Raw genomic sequence first — 21,366 nt, 5'->3', positions numbered from 1 at the left:
CCACCACATCTCCCTTTAACTCTCCTATTTGGCCTGTGCAGAAGACAGATGGATCGTGGAGAATGACAGTTGACTATCAAAAACTTAATCAAGTAGTGACTCCATTTGCAGCTGCTGTACCAGATGTGGTTTCCTTACTTGAGCAGATTAATATGTCTCCTGGTACCTGGTATGCAGCTATTGATTTGGCAAATGCTTTCTTCTCGATACCAGTTCATAAAGACCACCAGAAGCAATTTGCTTTCAGCTGGCAAGGCCAACAGTATACCTTTACTGTCCTGCCTGAAGGATATATTAACTCTCCAGCACTGTGCCATAACTTGGTTCTCATACTTGTGTCTCATGTAAATGCTCATCAAAAAGTGGCTTCAGCAGAAGATGAGTTCAGTAATCAAGTAGATTGGATGACCCCTGTCAGCCTCTTTCTTCAGCTGTTCCTGTCATTGCTCAATGGGCCCATGAACAAAGTGGCCATGGTGGCAGAGATGGAGGTTATGCATGGGCTCGACAGCATGGACTCCCACTCACGAAAGCTGACCTGGCTACAGCTGCTGCTGAGTGCCAGATCTGCCAACAGCAGAGACCAACACTGAGCCCCCGATATGGCACTGTTCCCCGTGGTGACCAGCCTGCAACATGGTGGCAGGTTGACTACATTGGACCACTTCCATCTTGGAGGGGACAGCGTTTTGTCCTTACAGGAATAGACACTTTTTCTGGTTATGGATTTGCCTTTCCTGCATGTAATGCTTCTGCCAAAACTACTATCCAGGGACTTAAAGAATGCCTTATCCACCGTCATGGTATTCCGCACAGCATCGCTTCTGACCAGGGAACTCACTTCACAGCCAAAGAAGTGCGGCAGTGGGCCCATGGTCATGGAATCCATTGGTCTTACCATGTTCCCCACCATCCTGAAGCAGCTGGCTTGATAGAACGATGGAATGGTCTCTTAAAGACACAGTTACAGTGCCAATTAGGTGGCAATAACCTGGAGGTCTGGGGCAGGGTCCTCCAGAAGGCAGTGTATGCTTTGAATCAGTGTCCAATATATGGTACAGTTTCTCCTATAGCCAGGATTCATGGGTCCAGGAATCAAGGGATGGAAGTGGGAATGATTCCACTCACTATCACCCCTTGCGCTTGCTAGGCAAGTGCTCTACCACTGAGCTAAATCCCCAACCCCATTATTTTTTTATTTTATGTGTATGAGTGTATTGCCTACATGTATGTGAGTGCACCCATGTCGTGCAATGCTGCGGAGCTCAGAACAAGGCTTTGGATTCCCCTGGAACTGGAGTTAAGGACGGTTTGTAGTCGCCATGTGGGTTCTGGGAATCGAACCTGGGTCTTCTGCAAGAGCAGTCAGTGCTCTTAACCACTGAGCCATCTCTCCAGCGGGCCAGCAAGATGGTTCAGTGGGTTACCAAAGAACTTGTTACCAAGCCTGACCACCTGAGTTTGATCCTTGGAACCCACATGGTAGGAGAGATCTCACTCTGAATCATGTGCTTGCACACACACACACATAAAAATTTAAGAAAATATTTTATTAACATGGTAGTTGTCTTTTTCACATGTGCACACAGAGTGATCTGCCTTGGGAAAAAAGACTATGCCTAAGGAGAAATTGAAAAATTAAAAAATTCCGGTAGTTTTCATTATTGTAGGTAATTACGGCCACATCACTTACAAAGCTATTGCCAAATATGTCCAAGGAGCAAAGTGTGAAAGGCGGGAAAGTCTAGGAAAAATTCAGTAGCAGCATAGCACAGCTCATGGCATGTGAAAAGCTGATGGAATGTGAACTCTTGCTGGGAATTTTCTTTACAGTATATGGGGAGAGGTTTATCAGTGGCCCAACTCTTTTGTTTGTTTGCTTGTTTTGATTTTTTTGAGACTGGGGGGAGGTTCCTGTAGCCCCAGCTGGTCTGGAACTCACTATGGAGACCAGGCTGGCCTCCAATTTCACAGAGATCCACTGGCCTTTGCCTCCTAACTGCTACAATCAAAGACATGCAGCACCACACTGAGCTTTCTTTCCTTTTTCTTTTCCTTTCTTTTCTTTCTTCTCTTTTCTTCTTTTCCTTTCTTCCCTAGCAAGATTTTTTTAAAGATATTTTAAAATTAATGTATATAAGAGTTTTGCCTGCTTACATGCCTGGTGCCCATGGAGGTCAGAAGAGGTCATCAGATCCCCTGCAAATGAAGCCACCATGTCTGTGCTGGGAACCAATCCCTGGTCCTATGCCAGAGCAGCCAGTGCTCTTAACCCATAGCCATCTCTCCAGCCCCTCTTAACAAGATTTTGTTGTTGTTCATTGTTAAATATTATTAAGCACATACTGTATGCCAGGCACAGAGCCTAAAATAAAACCAGAAATTAGCTGGATGTGTTGGCGCTGGTTTGAAATTCTAGTACTCTGGTGGCAGGAGGTTCTGGAATTCAAGGTCAGCCTTAGTTACATAGTGAGACCCTGTCTCAAAAACCAAACCAAGGGGCTGGAGAAATGGCTCAATGGTTAAGAGCAATTGCTGCTCTTGTGGAGGACCCTGGTTCAGTTCCCAGCACCCATGCAGTGGCTAACTATCCTTAACTCCAGTTCCAGGAGATCCGATGCCCTCTTCTGGCCTCCTTGGGCATTGCACACATGTGGTGCACTTACATACAGGCAGGCAAAACACTTATGCACATAAAATTAAAATAAATAAGTTAAAACAAAGAAACAAAACCCACCACCACTACCAGAACCAACAACAATAAAAAGTAAGCACAAGGCCTTCCATAAAGAGGCAGTCTGCTAGGCTCCACTAAACCTCTTGGACTCATTCCTAAAGGAGGCTTCCCCTGATCCCTACTCCCAGCCTCTGCTAGCCCTCCCACAGCAAGTGGCCCCCACACCTCTAATTACTTCATGTCTACTATACTTATTACAAGGATTCTGGGTTCTCAGCTCCAAGTAGTTGTTCGATAAAGTATTTGTTGACTACATGAATGAGGGAAAACCCTAAGACTTCTTGAGGTGAGCCACCCCTCCTCTCCAACACAAGATGGCCTGTAATTGACAAGGACACACCAGCTGGTAACAGTAATGTGTTGTTTAGAGCCCCTAATGTTCCCCTTTCCATGCAAGGGGCCTCCTTCCTAACTAGGACATCCTTTGCTGGGAACAGGGTTAGGAGCGGGGATCCAGCAGCTCACTGCTCTTCCTTCCCAGGCCTGAGTGAAACTCAGCTAGATTCTATCAAATGCGGTTTTCTGCCTATCTGTGTATTTCCTCATCTGTGTTATCGATCTTCCCCATTAGCTCTGATGACCAGTGGCTGGCTGAAAAGGACGAACTCCACTGAGTGCTTTTGAGATTTCTTAAGATTTCTTCTTTTCCTCTTAGATACTAAAGTCTATGCTGCTTTGGGAAATCATGATTTTCACCCTAAAAACCAGTTCCCAGCACAGAGCCATAACATCTACAATCGAGTTGCAGAACTATGGAGACCCTGGCTTAGTAACGAGTCCTTTGCTCTCTTCAAGAAAGGTATTAAATGCCACTTGTTACTATCAGGAGCATGTACAGTATGCCAGGTAGGGTCTGATCTGATTTCATCTTCACAACAAACCCTGAAATAGATACTGACTTTTATCCCCATTTTACAGATTGGGAGACTGAGAGACAGGGTCAGACTTGAGAACAGAATCTAGGACAGACGTCAAAGCCTGTGTACTTAACCCCAGAGCAGTAATGATGATCCTAAGTCAGTATTCAGTGAGCATTTCCTGTGTGACAGCCATCATCCTCAGCATGGTGTTAGACCTTTCTAGTAATGTAGGAGTGGGAAACCAGCTTAAACTGACTTGAACCTGGGCAACCACTGGCATCATGGGCTGGATAGTTCCTTCTTGGGCAGAACTGTTTGCATGTTGTAGGATGCTTAGCAGTGTCTCTGGCCTCTGTCTACTAGAAGCCAGTGACAGCTTCAGCCCCAAAGTGTCTCTGAACATTCCCAACACCTCTCAGTAGAGAATGACTGGTCCAGAGGCATAACCAGCTCAAAGTGTCCCTGGTCTCCTGCTGCTGGGACTCTGCATTGGTCAATCCCAAGCCCATGGCACAGAAGAAGTCCATTTATTTAGTCTAAATAGGCCAGCTCCTAGGTCAGAGAGCTGAGTGGAAGAGGGGCCACAGCAGATCTGGATAGAAAAAATGTATCTTTGTTATTCCATTATACAGATGAGGAATACTGAGCATCAACAGGTAAAGTAACTTTCCTAATTTGCACAGCTAATGAGTGATAGAGCCAGGACTAGAACTCAACTCCAGAACCTTTGCTCTTACCTCTTGATGCCCCTCCTATGGGAAAGATGGGGAGCGAGGATGCAAGGGAAAGAGATCAGAAAATGAGGCTCAGGGTGGCCGAGGTCCCTGCCTTCAGGTCATCCCTGGCTGTAACATCCTAGGTGCCTTCTATTCCGAGAAGCTGCCGGGTCCCAGAAGAGCAGGGCGAGTTGTGGTCCTCAACACCAATCTGTACTACAGCAACAACGAGCAGACAGCTGGCATGGTGGACCCTGGCGGGCAGTTCCATTGGCTGGAAGATGTGCTGAGCAATGCATCCAGAGACCGGGAGATGGTAAGTGTGCCTGCTTTTTCTGCCACCCCTGGGGTTACTTCCTGAAATAAGTTTCCCACTGGGCACAGACTCACCCACCTACCCAGGATGCTCACATTCCAGAAGGTCTTGCATTAGCCCTGTGGCCAGGAGGGGTCAAAACAGCCCTGTGAGCTGGGGACCTAGAGCCCACTGCACACAGGGACACTGAGGAGTGGTGATAGTCTGTCCCATCATACCATAAGTGATGGAGCCAAAACTAGAACCCCAGTCTCCATGCTCCAAGTTCAGAGCTCTCTCCACTGCTGTCACACCCACAGCAGTAACACACGGCATGCTAGACCTCAACAGAGTGCCCTAGGTGGTCTGCTGGGCCAATATCTACTCAGGGACTGATATCTGAATCCATGCACTGCTTAAGGCTTTAGATGGATCGCCTCATTTCTTTGTAATCTCCTCCAGGTAGATGCTCTTCCAGATAAGAAAGTTGATTCGGTGTTAGAGAGATGGCTCAGCAGTTGAGAGCACTGGTTGCTCTTGCAGAAGACCTGGATTTGAATCCCAGCACCCATATGGCTGCTAACAACTGTCTGAAGCTGTAGTTCCAGGGGATTGAATGCCCCCTCTGTCCTCTGTGTGCACTGCCTGACATGGGTGCACTTACACACATGCAGGCAAACACTCATACATATAAAAATAAAAATAAAACATATTAAAAAAAGAAATTTTAAGCTCAGAGAGGTGACATGCAGCTTGTGTCCACTCTGCAGTTTAACTCTAAGGTTCATGTCTTTCTTTTTTTAAAAAATATTTATTATTTTTATTTTATGTGTATGAGTGTATTGCCTGCATGTATGTGAGTGCACCCATGTTAGGTAATGCCTTGGAGGTCAGAAGAAGGCTTCGGAGTCCCCTGGAACTGGAGTTAAGGACGGTTCATAGCCGCCATGTGGGTGCTGGGAATCGAACCCAGGTCCTCTGCAAGAGCAGTCAGCACTCTTAACTGCTGAACCATCTCTCCAGCCCCTAAGGTTCATGTCTTAATCCTGCCCCCATCCTACTCTTCTCTACTCAAGAAGGATCAAGAAGGATTCATGGAAGAGGTGCTTTGGAGCTAGGTTCTGAGAGAGGAGATGCACTTGAGCCTGCCCACCTTCCTCAGAGGACACGGCAGGTTTTGGAAGGCAGAAAGGAGAGCTTCGGAGAGCATCTCTGAGTCCTGGCACCTCTTTCTCACAGGTGTACATTATTGGTCACGTGCCCCCAGGGTTCTTTGAGAAGACACAGAACAAGGCATGGTTTCGGGAGGGCTTTAATGAAGAGTACTTGAAGGTGGTCCAGAAGCACCATCAAGTCATAGCTGGACAGTTCTTTGGGCACCATCATACTGACAGCTTCCGGATGTTCTATGACAATGCAGGTACTTTCCCTGGAGGGTAACTGGCAGCCCACCAACTTCTTTCCTTGGCCCCCCTCAGCATGCTGTCTCTCTCCCTAAAGGTGTCCCCATAAGCGTCATGTTCCTCACACCTGGGGTCTCCCCTTGGAAGACCACACTGCCTGGAGTGGTGAATGGAGCCAATAATCCAGGCATCCGAGTTTTTGAGTACAACCAAGTTACGCTGAATCTGCAGGTCAGGAGCCTGAGTTTTCTGGGGCCAGGAGTGGGGGAATCTAAACATCTCACCACCTTCCCTAACCCTTAGTGTGACTTCCCTAACCCACCTGTTACTGACCACTGAGCCTCAGGAAGGTCAGGTTTAGAACCTGCCACCAAATCAGGTCAATTCTTCCTCCCCAGTTTTCCCAGGCCCTGGTTCACTGTCACCACCTCCTAGCTGGTCTCCCTGACACCAGCCCTGCTCCTGTTACACGCATCTCCATGTCCAAAAGGATCTGTCTTTCTAAAGCGCTGTCTTCATCTTCCTTCTCTCCTGCTCACAAACCTTCAATGTCTCTCCAGTGCCCTCAAGATAAAGTTGCCTTCCCTTAGGCTGGTATTGAAGGCATCTTATAGTCTGACTTCAAGCCCATTGTGACCTCTTTTCATACACCAACCAGCCCCTAACTCAGTGAGCAATTAATCTCCTAGGATGTGCTAGGATTATTGAAATGACAGACTATTCCTTAATTTGTTCAACAAAATGTATTAAGCAGCCAGGCATGGTGATGCAGGCCTTTAATCCCAGCACCCTGGAGGAAGAGGCAGGTAGATCTCTGAGTTGGAGGCCAGCCTGGCCTACATAGCAAGTTCCAGATCAGCCAATGTGAGACCTGTCTCAACAAAACAACTTACTAAGCATCTGCATATATCAGACCCTGTTTAAGTCCCAGAAAATACTTAATTGACCGACAAAGTAACTGGTCTTCTGGACCTAACATATAGGTGATACAAAACTGTAATCTTAGCTACTTAGGAGGCTGAGGCATGAGGGTTGATTATGTGTTCAATTCAAAGCCAGCCTGGACTACATAGTGAGTTCAAAGTCAGACTGAGTAATTTAGCAAGAGCCTGTCTCACAAAAGCGTGGAGGTGGGGTGAGGTAGGGTGGGGCTGAGGCTATGGCTTGGTGGTAAAGTGCTTGTCTAGCTGGAGGAGGCACTAGGTTTGATTTCCAACATTAAGAGTGTGGCAGGGGAGGGAGGAAAAGAGGGAAGGAAAGAAAAGGTGAAGGTAGGGATGAGTTTGGGGTATGTGGTCTGTGTAACATAGATGGGACAGGGAGAGTGTCACAGGTAAGGAGACATTTGGGTTCTGTGTAAACTGAGTGAGCCAGCTGGGCATCTGGGGAAGATGCAGGGAGGGACAGAAAGTCTAAGGCCCTGGGGTGGGAAGGTGTTAGGGGAAGAGCAAGGAGGTGGGCGACCACAGAACAAGGCACAAGTGGAGAGTGGGAGGAATGAGGTCAGAGCATGTAGGTCATTGATCTGGATCTGGAGGGCTTGGGACAGAGGTGTGAGCTCTTCTGACTTACAGTTTTTCAAAATCACCATGACTGCCGATCAAAGAACAGGCTGCTGGGGCCAAGAGCACCGGCAGACACAGTAAGAAGGTGACTAAAAAACGAGTAGCCGGATGATGGTGACGCTGACCAGAGTGGTGAGAAGTATCGGGTTTTGAGGGTATTTTAGAGGTGGAGTAGCCAGGATTTCCTTGATCCAATTCTTCTGTCTGACTCCCAAGTGCTGGGATTACAGCTGAGTCACTATGCCTTGCTAGGTCTGAGAATTTGTGTGTGTGTGTGTGTGTGTGTGTGTGTGTGTGTGTGTGTGTGTATGCACACATGTGCAGATGTCAGAGGACAACTTGCAGAAGTCATTTTCTCTCCTTCCACCATGTGGATTCCAGGAATCAAACTCAGGTAGTCAGGCTTCGGTGGCAAGTATTTTTACCCACTAAGCCATCTCACCAACCCTAGGTCTGAGGATTTTTAAGAGTGTGCCCTTTTGTCTGCATGGCCATTCTGTTGCTTCATCTATACATTGGAAGTAATGGGACAGAGAGGGTGTAGTGCAGTAATTTGATGTGTCCAGCACCCAAGGTTCCTATCCATTCATGGAAAGTCCTCTTTTCTTGAAAAAAATTTATATATATTTATTTATTTATTGTCTTTTTTGAGACAGGGTCTCCTTATAGCCCCAGCTGTCCTGGAACTCATTATGTAGACCAGGCTGGCCTCACAAAGATCCACCTGACTATGCCTCCTAAGTGCTGGGATTAAAGGCATGCACTACCATGCCTGGCTTATTTATTATTTTTATGTGTATGAGTATATTGCCTGCATGTGTGTAAGTGCACCCATGTTGGGCAGTGTCCGCAGAGGTCAGAAGAAGGCATTGAATACCTTGGAACATGTGGGTTCTGGGAATTGAACCCAGGTCCTCTGCAAGAACAGCCAATGGTCTTAACTGCTGAACCATCTCTCCAGCCCTCATGATAACTCCTGTTATCCTGTCTTTAGGGACCACACATTTAACTGGAAAGTGTTGGATCAACAAACCCTTCAGGTTCTAGTCCTGAAGGTACCTCTAAGTTCTAGGAATCTTGTTTGAGTCTTAAACCCTTGTCAACCACAGTTCTATAACCTGCTAGCCAGGCACACCTCCATGATTAACCCCACTCTGAAGATTCACAAGCATCAGAGCTTCTGTGAAGAGTTTGTACCTGACAGCTTGGTGGGGCAGGAAATCTGGTTGCAGGGTAAGCAACTTGTGTTCCAAGCCCACCTCTGCCACTGAGTGCCTGTAGGATCCTAACTTGGTGAGAATAACCTGTATGTTAACTACTTTTGCAATACTGTGACCACAATACACATCATGGTTTCAGAGGGTTTTGGTCCATCTGATGGGGAAGGCATGGCAGAATTAATGGTGGTGGGAGCATGTGTCATGTGTCCAAGGCTCGTATCACTGTTGACCAGGAAGTAGTAACGGAGCCAGAATCAGCTTCAAAGGCTGACCCCTAGTGACCTCTGTCTGCCAGCTAGGACCCACTTCCTAAAGGTTCCACAACCTCCCAAAATAGTGCTACCAGCTGGGGAGCAAACATTCAAAACATGAGCCTTCAGGAGACACCTCACATTCAAACCATAACCACCTCTTTAGGCCTCCGTAGCCCTATCAGGAAAATGGGAGTCAGAAGTGTAGTTACCTCATCAGATCCAAGCACAGGCATACCGGGTAGGTGGGTAGCTGGATGCTCAGTGATGAATAACAGCCACGATTATCCCTATAAAGAGACCTGGGACAAAGTCAAGGTGCAGGATTGGGGGTGGAATGAGACAGCTGCTCATCACGGACATATCTTATGTTTCCTGTCCAGGACATGGTGACCTATTTCTTGAACTTGAGCCAGGCAAATGCGCAGGAGACACCTCACTGGGAACTAGAATACCGCCTGACCAAGGCCTACCAGGTGCAGGATGCAGGCACCAGCTCCATGCACACAGCACTTACCCGCATCTCTAGTGACCATCACATGCTGCAACGCTACTACATCTATAACTCAGTCGGGTATGACGAGTCGGCCTGTAGGGACACCTGCCGCAAGGAACATGTGTGTGCCATGCAACATGTGGCTTTCAACACTTATGCTGCCTGCCTGCATGGCCTTGGCACCAGGCTTGTGCCTGGTCTCCAGCTACTGCTGACTGTGCTAAGCCTGTACCTGTTGGTGGGGCTATCACCCTCGGTGCTGCCAGACTGTCCCTCTTTCTGGATTCATATTTCTCCTGGTAAAATGGGGCAGCATCACCCATGAAAAACTGAACCATCTCCCCTGTCTGAGGGGAGTAAACTGGGATGGGATATTGGAGCCAGGACACCAAGCACCAGAGATCCTTCCGGAAGCTCATTTCCTTCTCTTTTCATGCATCATGAGCTAAAACAAAGACCGGGTACATCTTACTCTGTGCATTGTTTTCCTTGGTAGCCACAACTCGAACTTACTCCCACTTGGATCACTGTAGTCCCCAGGAAGGTGGCCCCAGTTGATCCAGTGCTTTTGGTGTATTTACTCCCTCTTAGGGTCCTGAACTGGGCACCCACATGGTTTTCAAAATCCCATCAGAATGTACCTTTTAAAAAGCTTTCCCCTGAAGGCCTTTAATCCCAGCATCGGCAGAGGCAGGCCAATCTCTGTGAGTTGGAGGCCAACTTGGTCTATACAGCAAGTCCAGGCTAGTCAGGGCTACAAGGTAAGACCTTGTCTCAAAAATCAAAGAAACAACAAAGTTTTCTTGTTTGGTTTTTAAAATATATGTATATTTTTTGACTTTTTTTTGGTCTTGAGACAGGGTCTCCCTGTAGCCTCAGCTGTCCTGGAATGTACTATGTAGACCAGGCTGGCCTTGAACTCACAGAGATCCACCTGCCTCTGCCTCCGGAGTGCTGGGATTAAAGGTGTGTGCCACCACGCCCGGCTTATTTTATGTATTTTTATTTTATGTGTGTATTGCCTCCATGTGTGTAAGTGCACCTGTGTCGTGCAGTACCCACAGACATAGGAAGAGGGCTGTCAGATCCCCTGAAAGTGGAGTTATGGACGGTTGTTAGCCATCATGTCTGTGCTGGGAATTGAACCGGTTTTTCTGCAAGACCTGGGTTTGGTTTTTGTAGCCGAGCAGAAGAGAGATCACAGCTGCCACCTCCAGGGCCTTCAGGTGTCAAATCATAGTCTGTGTGTGGTGGGTCTGGGGCTCCCCAGGCCTGTTCGGGTGTCTGTTTGGTCAAGGCCCGGTCAGGTCAGGCCAGGGGGCGGGGCCCTGGGAGGACCCAGGGCGGACCCAGGGGAGGGGCGAGGTCTGGTTCGGAAAGGGGCCGGGCAGTGGGTGGGCCCGGGGGCGGGGCCTATCGGGGCGGGGTCAGGGAGGGGCGGGGCCTTGCGGGGAGGGCCTGAGGTTTGGGGTCTAGGCGGCGGGCTTGGCCAGTGTCTTCTCGGGGGCGTGGCCTTGGGGTCGGGGCGGGGTCCGCATGGGGGCGGGGCCTGTGCGGCGTGCGGGCCGAGCTCACTGTGCGGGCGTGCGCAGCCTGGCTCCTCCCCGGACAGGGCGGGAGGTGGAAGTCCCGCCCTGTAGTCCGGGCGGCCCCGAGGGCGGCTCCCGCCTTCTTCCTACCCCAGCCACCCCGGCTGCCCCGAGGGCAGGTGGCGGGCTGGAAGTCCGGCGTGGAGGGTCATGCCGCTGTCGCCCCGCGCCGCTCTCCTTCGGGACCTGGTCCTGGGCGTTGTGGGCACCGTCGCTTTCCTGCTGGACCTGGTTGCGGATCTGTGGACCGTAGGCCAGTATGTGCTCAGTGGCCGTTACCTGTGGGCCGCGCTGGTACTGGCGCTGCTGGGCCTCGCTTCGGTGGCGTTACAGATCTTCAGCTGGGTCTGGCTGCGCGCCGACCACGCCGAGCTGCACGGGTCGCAGTCTTCCAGCCGCTACCTAGCGCTGTTGCACCTGCTGCAGCTCGGCTACCTGTACAGGTGAGCGCCCAGTTCTTGGAGGAAAGGGGACCCCGGGCACCCAGTCCTCTGAGCGAGTCTAGCCCTACTCTGGGCACAGGTGAAGACACTGAGGCGCAGGGAAGAAAGAAGGGGTTCAGGGACTTAGGTGACCTTTCTGCATTTCTCTGCGCTGATTTCTGTATAAAACAGTGGCAGAGTCACATCCAAAGGGCAAGGGGGAAAGCCAGAAGTGAGCCACAGTGGACGTCCCTGGCAAAGCCCTGGCTTGTCTGTTCAACATGGACTTGTCCTTTTATCGTGAGTCGGACCTTGGGCACTGCCGTGAAAGGCAACTGTTGATATTGGTGTTCTGAGTGGATTAAAGGCAAATGACTAATTGTTGTGGCCCAGCTAGCTTCATGATTACCTCGGCCACCTGTGAGTGACAGCAGCCTTGACTCCCAGGACAGTGCTCCTTCCCTCTTTCTCAGTTTTTTTTTTTCCCCCTCCCTTTGGACATTTGCTTCCCCTCCCTGGACTGAGCAAGAGAAGGAGGACAGAGATGGGATCCGACTCATCAATGTCCCTGGAGTCAGCCAGGGCTGAGCACTGACTGGGTCTTGGAAAATGTATGTGGACTGTGCTCCTTTTCTGAATTGGTAGGGACTGGAGGTGGGAGAAACTAAAACCAAGGGGTTAGGGTCACAGGATGAAGGCAAAGCATCATTATGTAGGCTGGGCTGGGCTGGGCTAGGTTGGGCTGGCTGGATCCAGATTCTGCTATGGAGCCCACTTTTAAATTCTGAGATCACGGGGCATGGTGGTGCATGCCTTTAATCCCAGCACTCGAGGCAGAGGCGGGTGGATCTCTGTGAGTTCAAGGCCAGCCTGGTCCACATAGTGAGTTCCAGGACAGCTGGGGCTACAGGGAGACCCTGTCTCAAAAAGACCAAAAAAAGAAAAAAAGAAAATTCTTCTGAGATCTTGCCTTGGCAAACCTGCACTTTGAATGATCCATTTTGCCTGAGGGGTTGTATAACCATCGTAAAGCCAATGCCAGTATGAAGGGCACAGTTACTCAGGTCTGTGGGCCCTGAGTTTATTGACTACCTCGTGTGCCTTTAAGAATTTTTTTCCCTAGTTGATGCATCTTCTGTTTCTGCTGAACTTTGGGTTTGAAGACAGTTTCTGTTCTTGCCTGTGACAAGGCTGAGGTAGGAGCCCCCATTGGGAGACTTCAAGACAAGAGGACCCTGTATGGTTGTTTCTCAATGGGTTATGAGGGCCACTCAAGGAAGTGATGATGGTCAATGCGTGATGAATAGATGGGAAGCAAGGGAATGGGCTCCACTCCTAGAAGCCTCGTGAGATCATCTTTGGATGGGGAGACCTTGGCAGCGCCTCCGCTCCCTGCCTCATGCCAGTGGCTTTCTCAGGTCTGTCCCAGCCTCTGGATCTCCATTCCCACTACCTGGGGTAGACTCATGCCCCCTCTTCCTGAGCTGTTCAGCAGCCCCTTTAAATGCACACCTTCTTCTGCCGTGACCTCTCTGACCCTTTCTCTTCTCTGTGGAGAACTTGCCCTTCCCAGAGCACAGTCTGACCTTGGCTTGTGGTAGAGTACTTCCTTAGCATGTGCAGGCCCTGGGTTCAGTCTTCAGCACCACAAAATTTAAAGTGGGTGTGAGTCTGATTTGCCTGTGCTCAGAAGGTCTTTGTGCATGGCAGATTCTTAGGTATATGGAACCCTGGAACTGCTACCGTGAACAACTGTATATCATGCCTTTCAAATTCAGTGTCGAATTTAATCCTGATCCTTCCCATTTACTTGTTTCTTTTTTTAAAATTAATTAATTTTATGTGTATACATGTATTGCCTGCATGTAGGTAAGTGCAATGTCATGCAATGCCCTCGGAGGTCAGAAGAGGCTGTCGGATCCGCTGGAAATGGAGTTATGGACAGTTGTTAGCTGCCATGTGGGTGTTGGTATTCAAACCCGGGTCTTCTGCAAGAATTCTTAACTGCTGAGCCATCTCTGCAGCCCCTACTTTTTTCTTCCTTAAAAAGTATTTTTTTTTCCAGCCATGGTGGAGCACGCCTTTAATCCCAGCACTCAGGAGGCAGAGGCAGGAGGATCTCTGTGAGTTCAAGGTCAGCCTGGTCTACATAGTGAGTTCTAGGACAGCTGGGGCTACAGGGAGACCCTGTCTCAAAAAGTAAAAAAAAAAAAAGGGTTTTTATTTTACGTGTATGAATGTATTGCCTGCCTGTGTATAAGTGCACCTGTGTTGCGTAATGCCTGTGGAGGTCAACAGAGGGTGTTGGATCCCCTGGAACTGGAGTTGCGGAGTTAGCCGCCTTGTGGGTGCTGGGAACTGAACTCTGGTCTTCTGCAACAGCAGTATGAGCTCTTAGCCACTGAACCATCTCTCCAGGCCCTTATTTGCTTCTTTTATTTTTTGTTTTTGAGACAGGGTCTCCCTTTAGTGCCAGCTGACCCAGAACTCGGTATGTAGACCAGATGGCCTCGATCTACCTGCCTGTACCTCCTGAGTGCTGGGATTAAATTTATGCCCCACCTTGCCCTGCCCTTATTTGCTTCTTAATACCATTTCCCCATCTCAAAAGTGGGGCTCTTGGGAGGAGTGGAGAGGTTAAATGACTTGCCCAAGGTTCCATATCATCTTTTAAATTTATTTTTATTTTATGTGTATGAGTGTATTGCCTGCATGTATGTAAGTGCACCTGTGTCATGCAATGCTGTTAGAAGACTGAGTTGAATTCCCTGGAATTGGAGTTATGGTTGTTAGCCACCATCTAGATGCTGGGAATCAAATCCAGGTCTTATGCAAGAACAGCCAGTACTCTTAACCACTGAGCCATCTTTCTAACCCTGGTTCTATAGCATTTAAGTGACAAGCTAGGATTGGAACCTGCCTGCCAGAACCTGGTGGGTAGGAGATGGGGGCCTTCACAGAACCCTGACCTGGTCCACTGGATGTCTGTTTGAACTCCCTAGGTGCATGCACGGGCTGCAACAGGGTTTGTCCCTGTGGCAGCAGGAGGCGCCCTCCGAGTTTGACTTGGACTATTCCAACTTCCTGTCCATGGATATCAGCATGCTTCGGCTCTTCGAGACCTTCCTGGAGACGACGCCACAGCTCACGCTGGTGCTGGCCATCGTGCTGCAGAGTGGCCGGGCTCAGTACTACCAGTGTGAGTTCTGGACCAGTGGCCACCCCCTTTGATAGCCCTCCAAAGTTAGCAGCGTTTTTCACACTTCTAAAAAGGCTGATAGGCAGACAGGAGTCTGGAGCTTTAGGCAGTGGATCTGGATTCAAAGCTTAGAAAAGTGACTCAACCCGTCAGTTTGTTCTCATCTGAAACACAGGCATAATAAATGTTCCTACCTCATAGGATGAGAAGATGGAATGGGGTGTTGCTTAAAAAGCCCAGCGCTGGTACATAATAAATCTTAATTGTTGTGTGTGTGTGTGTGTGTGTGTGTGTGTGTGTGCATGCCTGTGTACATGTTTTTGTGCATGTTTGCAAATGCATGTGTGTGCATGTGGAGGCCAGGGTCAGTGTTGAGTGTCTTCCTCAGGGGCTCTCCATCTTAAAAAAATTTAAAAAAATTTATTTTTTTTGTCTTTTTGAGACAGGATTTCCCTGCAGTCCCAGCCGACCTGGAACTTACTATGTAGACCAGGCTGGCCTTGATCTCACAGAGATCCTCCTGCCTCTGCCTCCTGAGTGCTGGGATTAAAGGCTAGCACTACCATGCCCGGCTTACTTTTATTTTATGTATATGAGTGTTTTGCCTACATGTGTGTAAGTGTACCCATGAATGCATTGCCTGCAGAGGCCAGAAGAGGGTGTTAGATCACCAGGAGCTGCAGATATGAATGGTTGTTAGCTGCCATGTAGGTGCTGGGAATTGAACCTGGGTCCTTCCTCTTCAAGAGGAACAAGGGCTCTCAACCCCTGAGCTATCCCTCCAGCCCCTGCTTATTTTTTGAGACAAGAGTCTTTAGGTGAACCTGGAGCCCACTGATTTTACTAGACTGGCCAGCAAACCCCAGGGACCCTCCTGTCTCCATCTCCTCAGGACTGGGATTGCAGGCACATTCTACTACACCCAGATTTTTACATGGGTGCTGGGGATCCAAACTAAGGTCTTTATATTTGAGTGGTAAGCACTTTACCAACTGAGCTATGTGTATGTTACTGTAGGCTTGACTGGCAGGCTTGTAACTTGATATGTAGACCTAGTCTGGCCTTTAACTTGCAGGGTGCTCTTGTGTCTGCCTTTCAAGTGTTGGAATTACAGGTATGAACCACCATGCTGGCAATAAATACTAATTAGAATTTTTACCATTTACATTTTTTTTTTCTTTTGGTCTTTTTGAGACAGGGTCTCCCTGTAGCCCCAGCTGGCCTGGAACTCACTATGTAGATCAGGCTGGCCTCAGTCTCACAGAAATCCACCAGCCTCTGTCTCCCAAGTGCTGGGATTAAAGGCCTGCACCACTACACCCAGCTCACCATTTACATTTAAAAAAAATTATGTTTGTGTGTGCACACATGTGTGCCATGACATACGTGTCATGGCATGTGTGTAACAGTCAGAGGACAACTTGTGGGAGTAAGTTCTCTCCTACCATTTGGGGCTCTGGAATTGAATTCAGGTCATCAGGCATTATAGCAAGTACCTTTACCCACTGAGCCATCTTGCTGGCCCTAACTTTTACTATGTTCATGGTAATGAACAAAGACTTGTTAGTTAATAGATGATTTATTGAGCACCTTTAAAACATGAAGCTTTTTTTGTTTTGTTTTTGTTTTTGTTTTAATGAGGCAGAGTTTCACTTTGTAGCCCTGGCTTGCCTGGAACTCACACTGTCCTTGAATTCACAGAGATCTGCCTGCCTCTGCCTACTGAGTGCTAGGACTAATGCCATGCCTGCCCAGCCCATACACAAAGCTTTTATTGAGTTTCTTTTTTGTCTGTTACTGTGCTGGAGACATAGCAGTGAATAAGATTCACAGAGCCTCCACCCACTTTGGATGATAGACTGTAAAACAAATAGTTACACAAGTGGACTGAATGACCGGAAGAGGCAGGTGGCAGAGGCTGGCAGGCAAACCCTGGGAAAAGTTTGTACAGTGAGGCCCCTTGTAGGAGAGTGACTTGCCTAAGGCCAAGGAACCAGCCAGGGGCCAAGCAAGGCTCTTACCACATGTGATTCAGAGCTCCCACTTCAGTATACCTCAAGATCCCTGCTGTACATCCTATGGTTTTGCAGGGAGCCCAGTCCCCACCCTGTTGTCACTCATAGTATGTGTGACCTGGGAGAACCCATCTCCATTTCCGTAAGAGGAAATAGGTGCCGAAAGGTGACTTGCCCTGGTTGTTCAACATTCACTAGGCACATGATGTTTATGTGAGGGTGGTGTTTGACATTAAATCTAGGTGGAGACAGTCTATACGCTAGGTTGTGCATGAGGACAGAGATTGTTCTCAACATATTTATAATTTTCTTTGGTCAGGCATGGTGATGCACACCTTTAATCCCAGCACTTGGGAGGCAGACCAGCCTGGTCTACATAGTGAGCTCCAGACCAGCTGGTGTTACAGGGAAACCCTGTTTCAAAAAAAAAAAAAAAAAAGATACATAATTAAATTTATTTTAGGTGCATCACATTCGTGCACTGCCTATGGAAGAAGAAAGCATTTGATCCCGTTAGCTGCCATGTGGGGCAAATGCTCTTGACCTCTGAGCCATCTCTCCTGTCCCTTTCTCAACATTTTATTTAGCAAATATTTATTATGTACCACATATTGGTCTAGCTGGGCACTCCAGGTGAGCAGAATCTGCTTTCTATCCTTCCTCCAGGAGCTCAGAGATTAGCAAACAGGTAATCCCTGCCGTTAGTGAGGAGGGTGGGTTATTACAGGATACCTTGCAGCAGAGTGGGGTGAGGATGGGAAACCCCAGCAGTTATTCAAGTTGGGGTGTGCAGGGCAAGGGGTAGGTCTGGGTCAGTTAGAGATGGTGGTAGCCACAGATTTGATGCCAGGCTGTGAACAGATTCCGAGCACATAGTAGGTTTTAGTAAACTGTTGGATGAATGAGGTAGGAGAGATAGGGGAATTCACATTGTAGAGGTATACCCAGGCCACTTCTGTCTTTCCTTGGAGGATCTGGTGTGGGTGATGTGGAGGTAGGATAGGATCCTCATCATGAACTTCTGCATCTTAGCCAGTTAGGACAATGGGCCAGGCTGCACATAGAGGGGTGGGGAGGGGAGAGGAGCAGGGAGCCTTCTACCTTGCAGCAGGAAGTTCCTCCCAGTCCTGAGGACAGCTGCAGCTGGCCACCTGCTGCCCCTCCATGGGATTTCTGGATCCCTTTCTGTCACAGAAAAAGGGGGAGCTGGGACTGCTAACTTTTAGAACCCTGGAGATTGGACTCTAATGGGAAAGAAAGGGTCTTTCTAGAAGACCCTTAGCGCACAGCTAAGGTCCAGGGGTGCTGAATGCTGAGTGACTATCATTCAAGGATAGTGCTTGTAAGTAAAGCCCTCTGTCCTTGTTTGGCTGTGTGAACTCACTGAATGTTCTCCCTCTGCAGTTGTCCCTTGAACAACTTGAGGGTTCCAAGACCTATCTCAGGGTTGCTAAGAGGGTTCCTGTGAACCCTGGGGGGTGCCAGGCAGGCTGCCCACAAGGCTCACTTGTTTCTTTTTGCTCTTGGTAGGGGTTGGGATCGTAACATCCTACTTGGGCATCTCGTGGGCCCTGCTGGACTACCACCGCGCCTTGCGCACCTGCCTTCCCTCTAAGCACCAACTGGGCCTGCGCTCCTCTGCCATCTACTTCCTGTGGAACCTGCTCTTGTTGGGGCCCCGCGTCCTGGCCATTGCCCTGTTCTCAGCTCTCTTCCCCCACTATGTGCCCCTGCACTTCCTCGGCCTGTGGCTGGTGCTGCTGCTCTGGGTCTGGCTTCAGGGCACAGACTTCATGCCAGACCCCTGCTCTGAGTGGCTGTACCGGGCTGTGGTGGCCACCACCCTCTATTTCTCCTGGTTCAACGTGTCTGATGGCCATACCCGAGGCCGGGCCACCATCCACTTGATGTTCATCTTAAGTGACAATGTTCTGCTGGTGACTGTCTGGGTGACACATAGTACCTGGCTGCCCAATGGGGACTCATTGCAGATGTGGCTGATCATAGGAGGAGGTGTGTGCTTCTTCCTGGGTCTGGCTTTGCGTCTGGTCTACTACCACTGGCTGCACCCTAGCTGCCCGGAGCCTGATCATGTGGATGGAGCTCGGAGTTTCCTTCCTTCAGAATGCAGTCAGCTGTTTCCGAACAAGCGTGCTACTCAGTGGGCACGGAACTTTTTCTCCAAGGCCAGATAGGCTGCTTTGCCAGGGAAGGGAGAAGTGAATGGGGTCCTTTGAGGCAGGGTCCAACTTGGTTATAGTAAGGGAGGTGGAAGGGCCAAGGGGGCCAATTATATATAAGCCATTTTTGGAGGAAAAGACTCCTTTTCTCGTCCTCTGCAGCTAGTGGAGCTGTTGCCCCCAGAGCTGCCCATTGTTGGGTTCTCACAGTCCTGTTCCAGAAGGCTCTGGGCCTCTGGGGGATGTTCTCTAGAATTCTTCCCTACCCCACCCCATTAATTTACTTTATTCATCAAACGTTTACTGAGAGCACTTTTTTTTTTTTTTTTCGTCGAGACAGGGTCTCCCTGTAGCCCCAACTGTAGACCAGGCTGGCCTTGAACTCACAGCCTGCTCTCCCTCCCAAGTGCAGAGATTAAAGGTGTGAGCCACCACGCCCGGCTTACCGAGAGCACTTTTATGTTCTGGGAGCACCATTCTAACCTTGAGATTCTCTGCCACCCTAGCCGAAGATCTTCCCCTACCTACTTCAAAGACTGGAGACCAGCGATGTCTGACTTTGGGCGGTTCTACTAGCCCTTCAGTGCCTTGGTGCAGCAGGCCACCTTTGAACCAAGTGCCTTATGGACCTGTGGTCCAGGCCCTGCACAATCCATTGAGTATTTTTCATTTTGGCCAGTGTACCCCTTACCTCAGAGTCTACATGAAAGGATGACAGTGTATGCAAATGTGTTGCTGCAAGTGAGGACACAGGTGGTGCTTTTAACAGTATTGTTATTATTAAAACTTTGTGTAATCTTCCAAACTGGTCGGTGTCATTAAAACGTAATTTATTATTCCTATCATAGAAGGGCCCCACCTGGGCCCGAGAGCCCTTCATATTGGTACAGGCCCTGGAAGTTGACTTAGGTGCAACTTTTTTTTTTTTGGTCTTTTTGTGACAGGGTCTCCCTGTAGCTCCAGCTGGCCTGGAACTATGTAGACTAGGCTGGCCTTGAACTCAAGAGATTGGCCTGCCTCTGCCTCCCAAGTGCTAGGACTTGGTGCTTGGAAAAAAAAATTTTTTAAAGGAGTTACATGTAGACTAGCGTGCCACTGCCTCTCAAGTGATGTAGTTAAAGGCATGTGCTACCATGTCCCACTTCATATATTCTTCAAGTTTACAGAATTGAGCATTTAAAAATTAAAAAATCTATGTGCGTGTATTGCCTGCATGTAGGTAAGTGCACCTGTGTCGTGCAATGTCCACAGAGGTCAGAAGAGGCTGTTGGATCCCCTGGGACTGGAGTTATGGACAGTTGTTAGCTGCCGTGTGGGTGCTGGGATACGAACCCATGTCTTCTACAAGAACAACCAGTGTTCTTAACCACTGAGCCATCTCTCCAGTCCCCAGAATTGAGCATTTTTAGGATTACAGTGACAACCTCTTGAAATTTTCCATGAAGATTCCCATTAACTTTTTTTTTTTTTTTTTTGGTTTGAGACAGGGTCTCCCTATAGCCCCAGCTGTCCTGGAACTATGTAGATCAGGTTGGCCTTGAACTCACAGAGATCCACCTGCCTCTGCCTCCCAAGTTTGTTTTTGGTTTTTTGAGACAGGATTTCACATTATACCTCAGGTTGTCCTGGAACTCATGATAATCCTGCCTCAGCCTCTTGAGTGCTGGGATTACAGGTGTAAGTACCATGTGAGAACCCTTAAATGTAAATAAACCTGTTTTTGCTGGGTATGGTGGTGTGTGCCTTTAATCTTAGCACCTGGGAGGCAGAGGCAGGCAGATCTCTGTGAGATGTGGCCAGCCTGGATTATTCATAGTGAGTTCCAGGCCAGCTGGCGCACAGAAAGACTGTCTCAAAAACAAAAGCCCAAAGAAACCTGTTTTTGAAAACATAAACCACCTTAAATTTTTACATGCCACCGAAGTTTGTAAGAGGTATTTCATGTTTTGTTAGATTAGGGTGAGATGCTTACTCTTTGGGTTTGGAAAGCAATCCACACCTCAAACCTGTACTTCTAGGCAAGTGTGCAGACAGCAATGAACAGGTTTGCTTCAGCTGCTCAAAATCCATGTCTAGTAACAAGAGATCTCATAGTCAGAATATAAGGCCACTTCCAATGTTTTGGTTTTTTGAGACAGGGTCTTTTGAGACAGGATTTTGCTACAGCGTGTAGTTCTGGCTGGCCTGAAACTTGCTATTTAGACCAGGCTGGCCTTGATCTCAGAGATCTGCTTGCCTCTACCTCCCAAGTGCTGGGACCAAAGGCATGTGCCACCACGTCCAGCTACCTCCTATTTTCTGCAGGAAAAACTGATCCTATAGTCTGTAATCTAGACCCAAATTCTAATTTCCTTCATTGGAATTAAAAAAAAAAATGCTTCTTGACTATTTCCCAAACCAGTGGGGGCCAGTCAGACA

At 48.7% G+C, this 21,366-nt stretch overlaps 2 protein-coding genes across 3 annotated transcripts in view; both read left to right on the top strand.

The window, feature by feature from the left end:
- Smpdl3b (sphingomyelin phosphodiesterase acid like 3B) overlaps positions 1–9,962 on the top strand; it is a 35,516-nt gene extending 25,554 nt beyond the window's left edge. The window contains exons 4-8 of one of the 2 annotated variants that reach the window (XM_008847974.3): positions 3,393–3,536; positions 4,457–4,629; positions 5,848–6,028; positions 6,109–6,242; positions 9,431–9,962. In XM_008847974.3, the coding sequence (XP_008846196.1) occupies positions 3,393–3,536; positions 4,457–4,629; positions 5,848–6,028; positions 6,109–6,242; positions 9,431–9,868 (1,070 nt within the window). In that variant the 3' untranslated portion in view covers positions 9,869–9,962. The remainder of the gene's footprint in view (positions 1–3,392; positions 3,537–4,456; positions 4,630–5,847; positions 6,029–6,108; positions 6,243–9,430) is intronic. The other variant, XM_029570859.1, reaches the window with a different exon arrangement.
- Positions 9,963–11,166: 1,204 nt separating this feature from the next.
- On the top strand, positions 11,167–19,753 carry Xkr8 (XK related 8). Its single transcript, XM_008847965.3, has 3 exons — positions 11,167–11,575; positions 14,557–14,753; positions 18,299–19,753. The coding sequence occupies exons 1-3, from the start codon at positions 11,283–11,285 to the stop codon at positions 18,961–18,963; spliced, it is 1,155 nt and encodes a 384-aa protein (XP_008846187.1). The 5' UTR covers positions 11,167–11,282; the 3' UTR covers positions 18,964–19,753.
- Positions 19,754–21,366: the final 1,613 nt, after the last annotated feature.

The sequence above is a fragment of the Nannospalax galili genome, unplaced genomic scaffold, assembly GCF_000622305.1.
Source record: "Nannospalax galili isolate Female #2095 unplaced genomic scaffold, S.galili_v1.0 scaffold23, whole genome shotgun sequence".
In the NCBI taxonomy this organism is placed as follows: Eukaryota; Metazoa; Chordata; class Mammalia; order Rodentia; family Spalacidae; genus Nannospalax; species Nannospalax galili.
This window is presented reverse-complemented; position numbering and strand designations above follow the sequence as displayed.

What these genes read in the sequence shown, in the direction of transcription:
- Xkr8 (XM_008847965.3), top strand. Translation starts at nt 11,283, where the DNA reads ATGCCGCTGTCGCCCCGCGCCGCTCTCCTTCGGGACCTGGTCCTGGGC. An exon ending in CAGCTCGGCTACCTGTACAG is followed by an intron (nt 11,576 to 14,556) that starts GTGAGCGCCCAG and finishes TGAACTCCCTAG; the next exon opens with GTGCATGCACGGGCTGCAAC. An exon ending in CCGGGCTCAGTACTACCAGT is followed by an intron (nt 14,754 to 18,298) that starts GTGAGTTCTGGA and finishes TGCTCTTGGTAG; the next exon opens with GGGTTGGGATCGTAACATCC.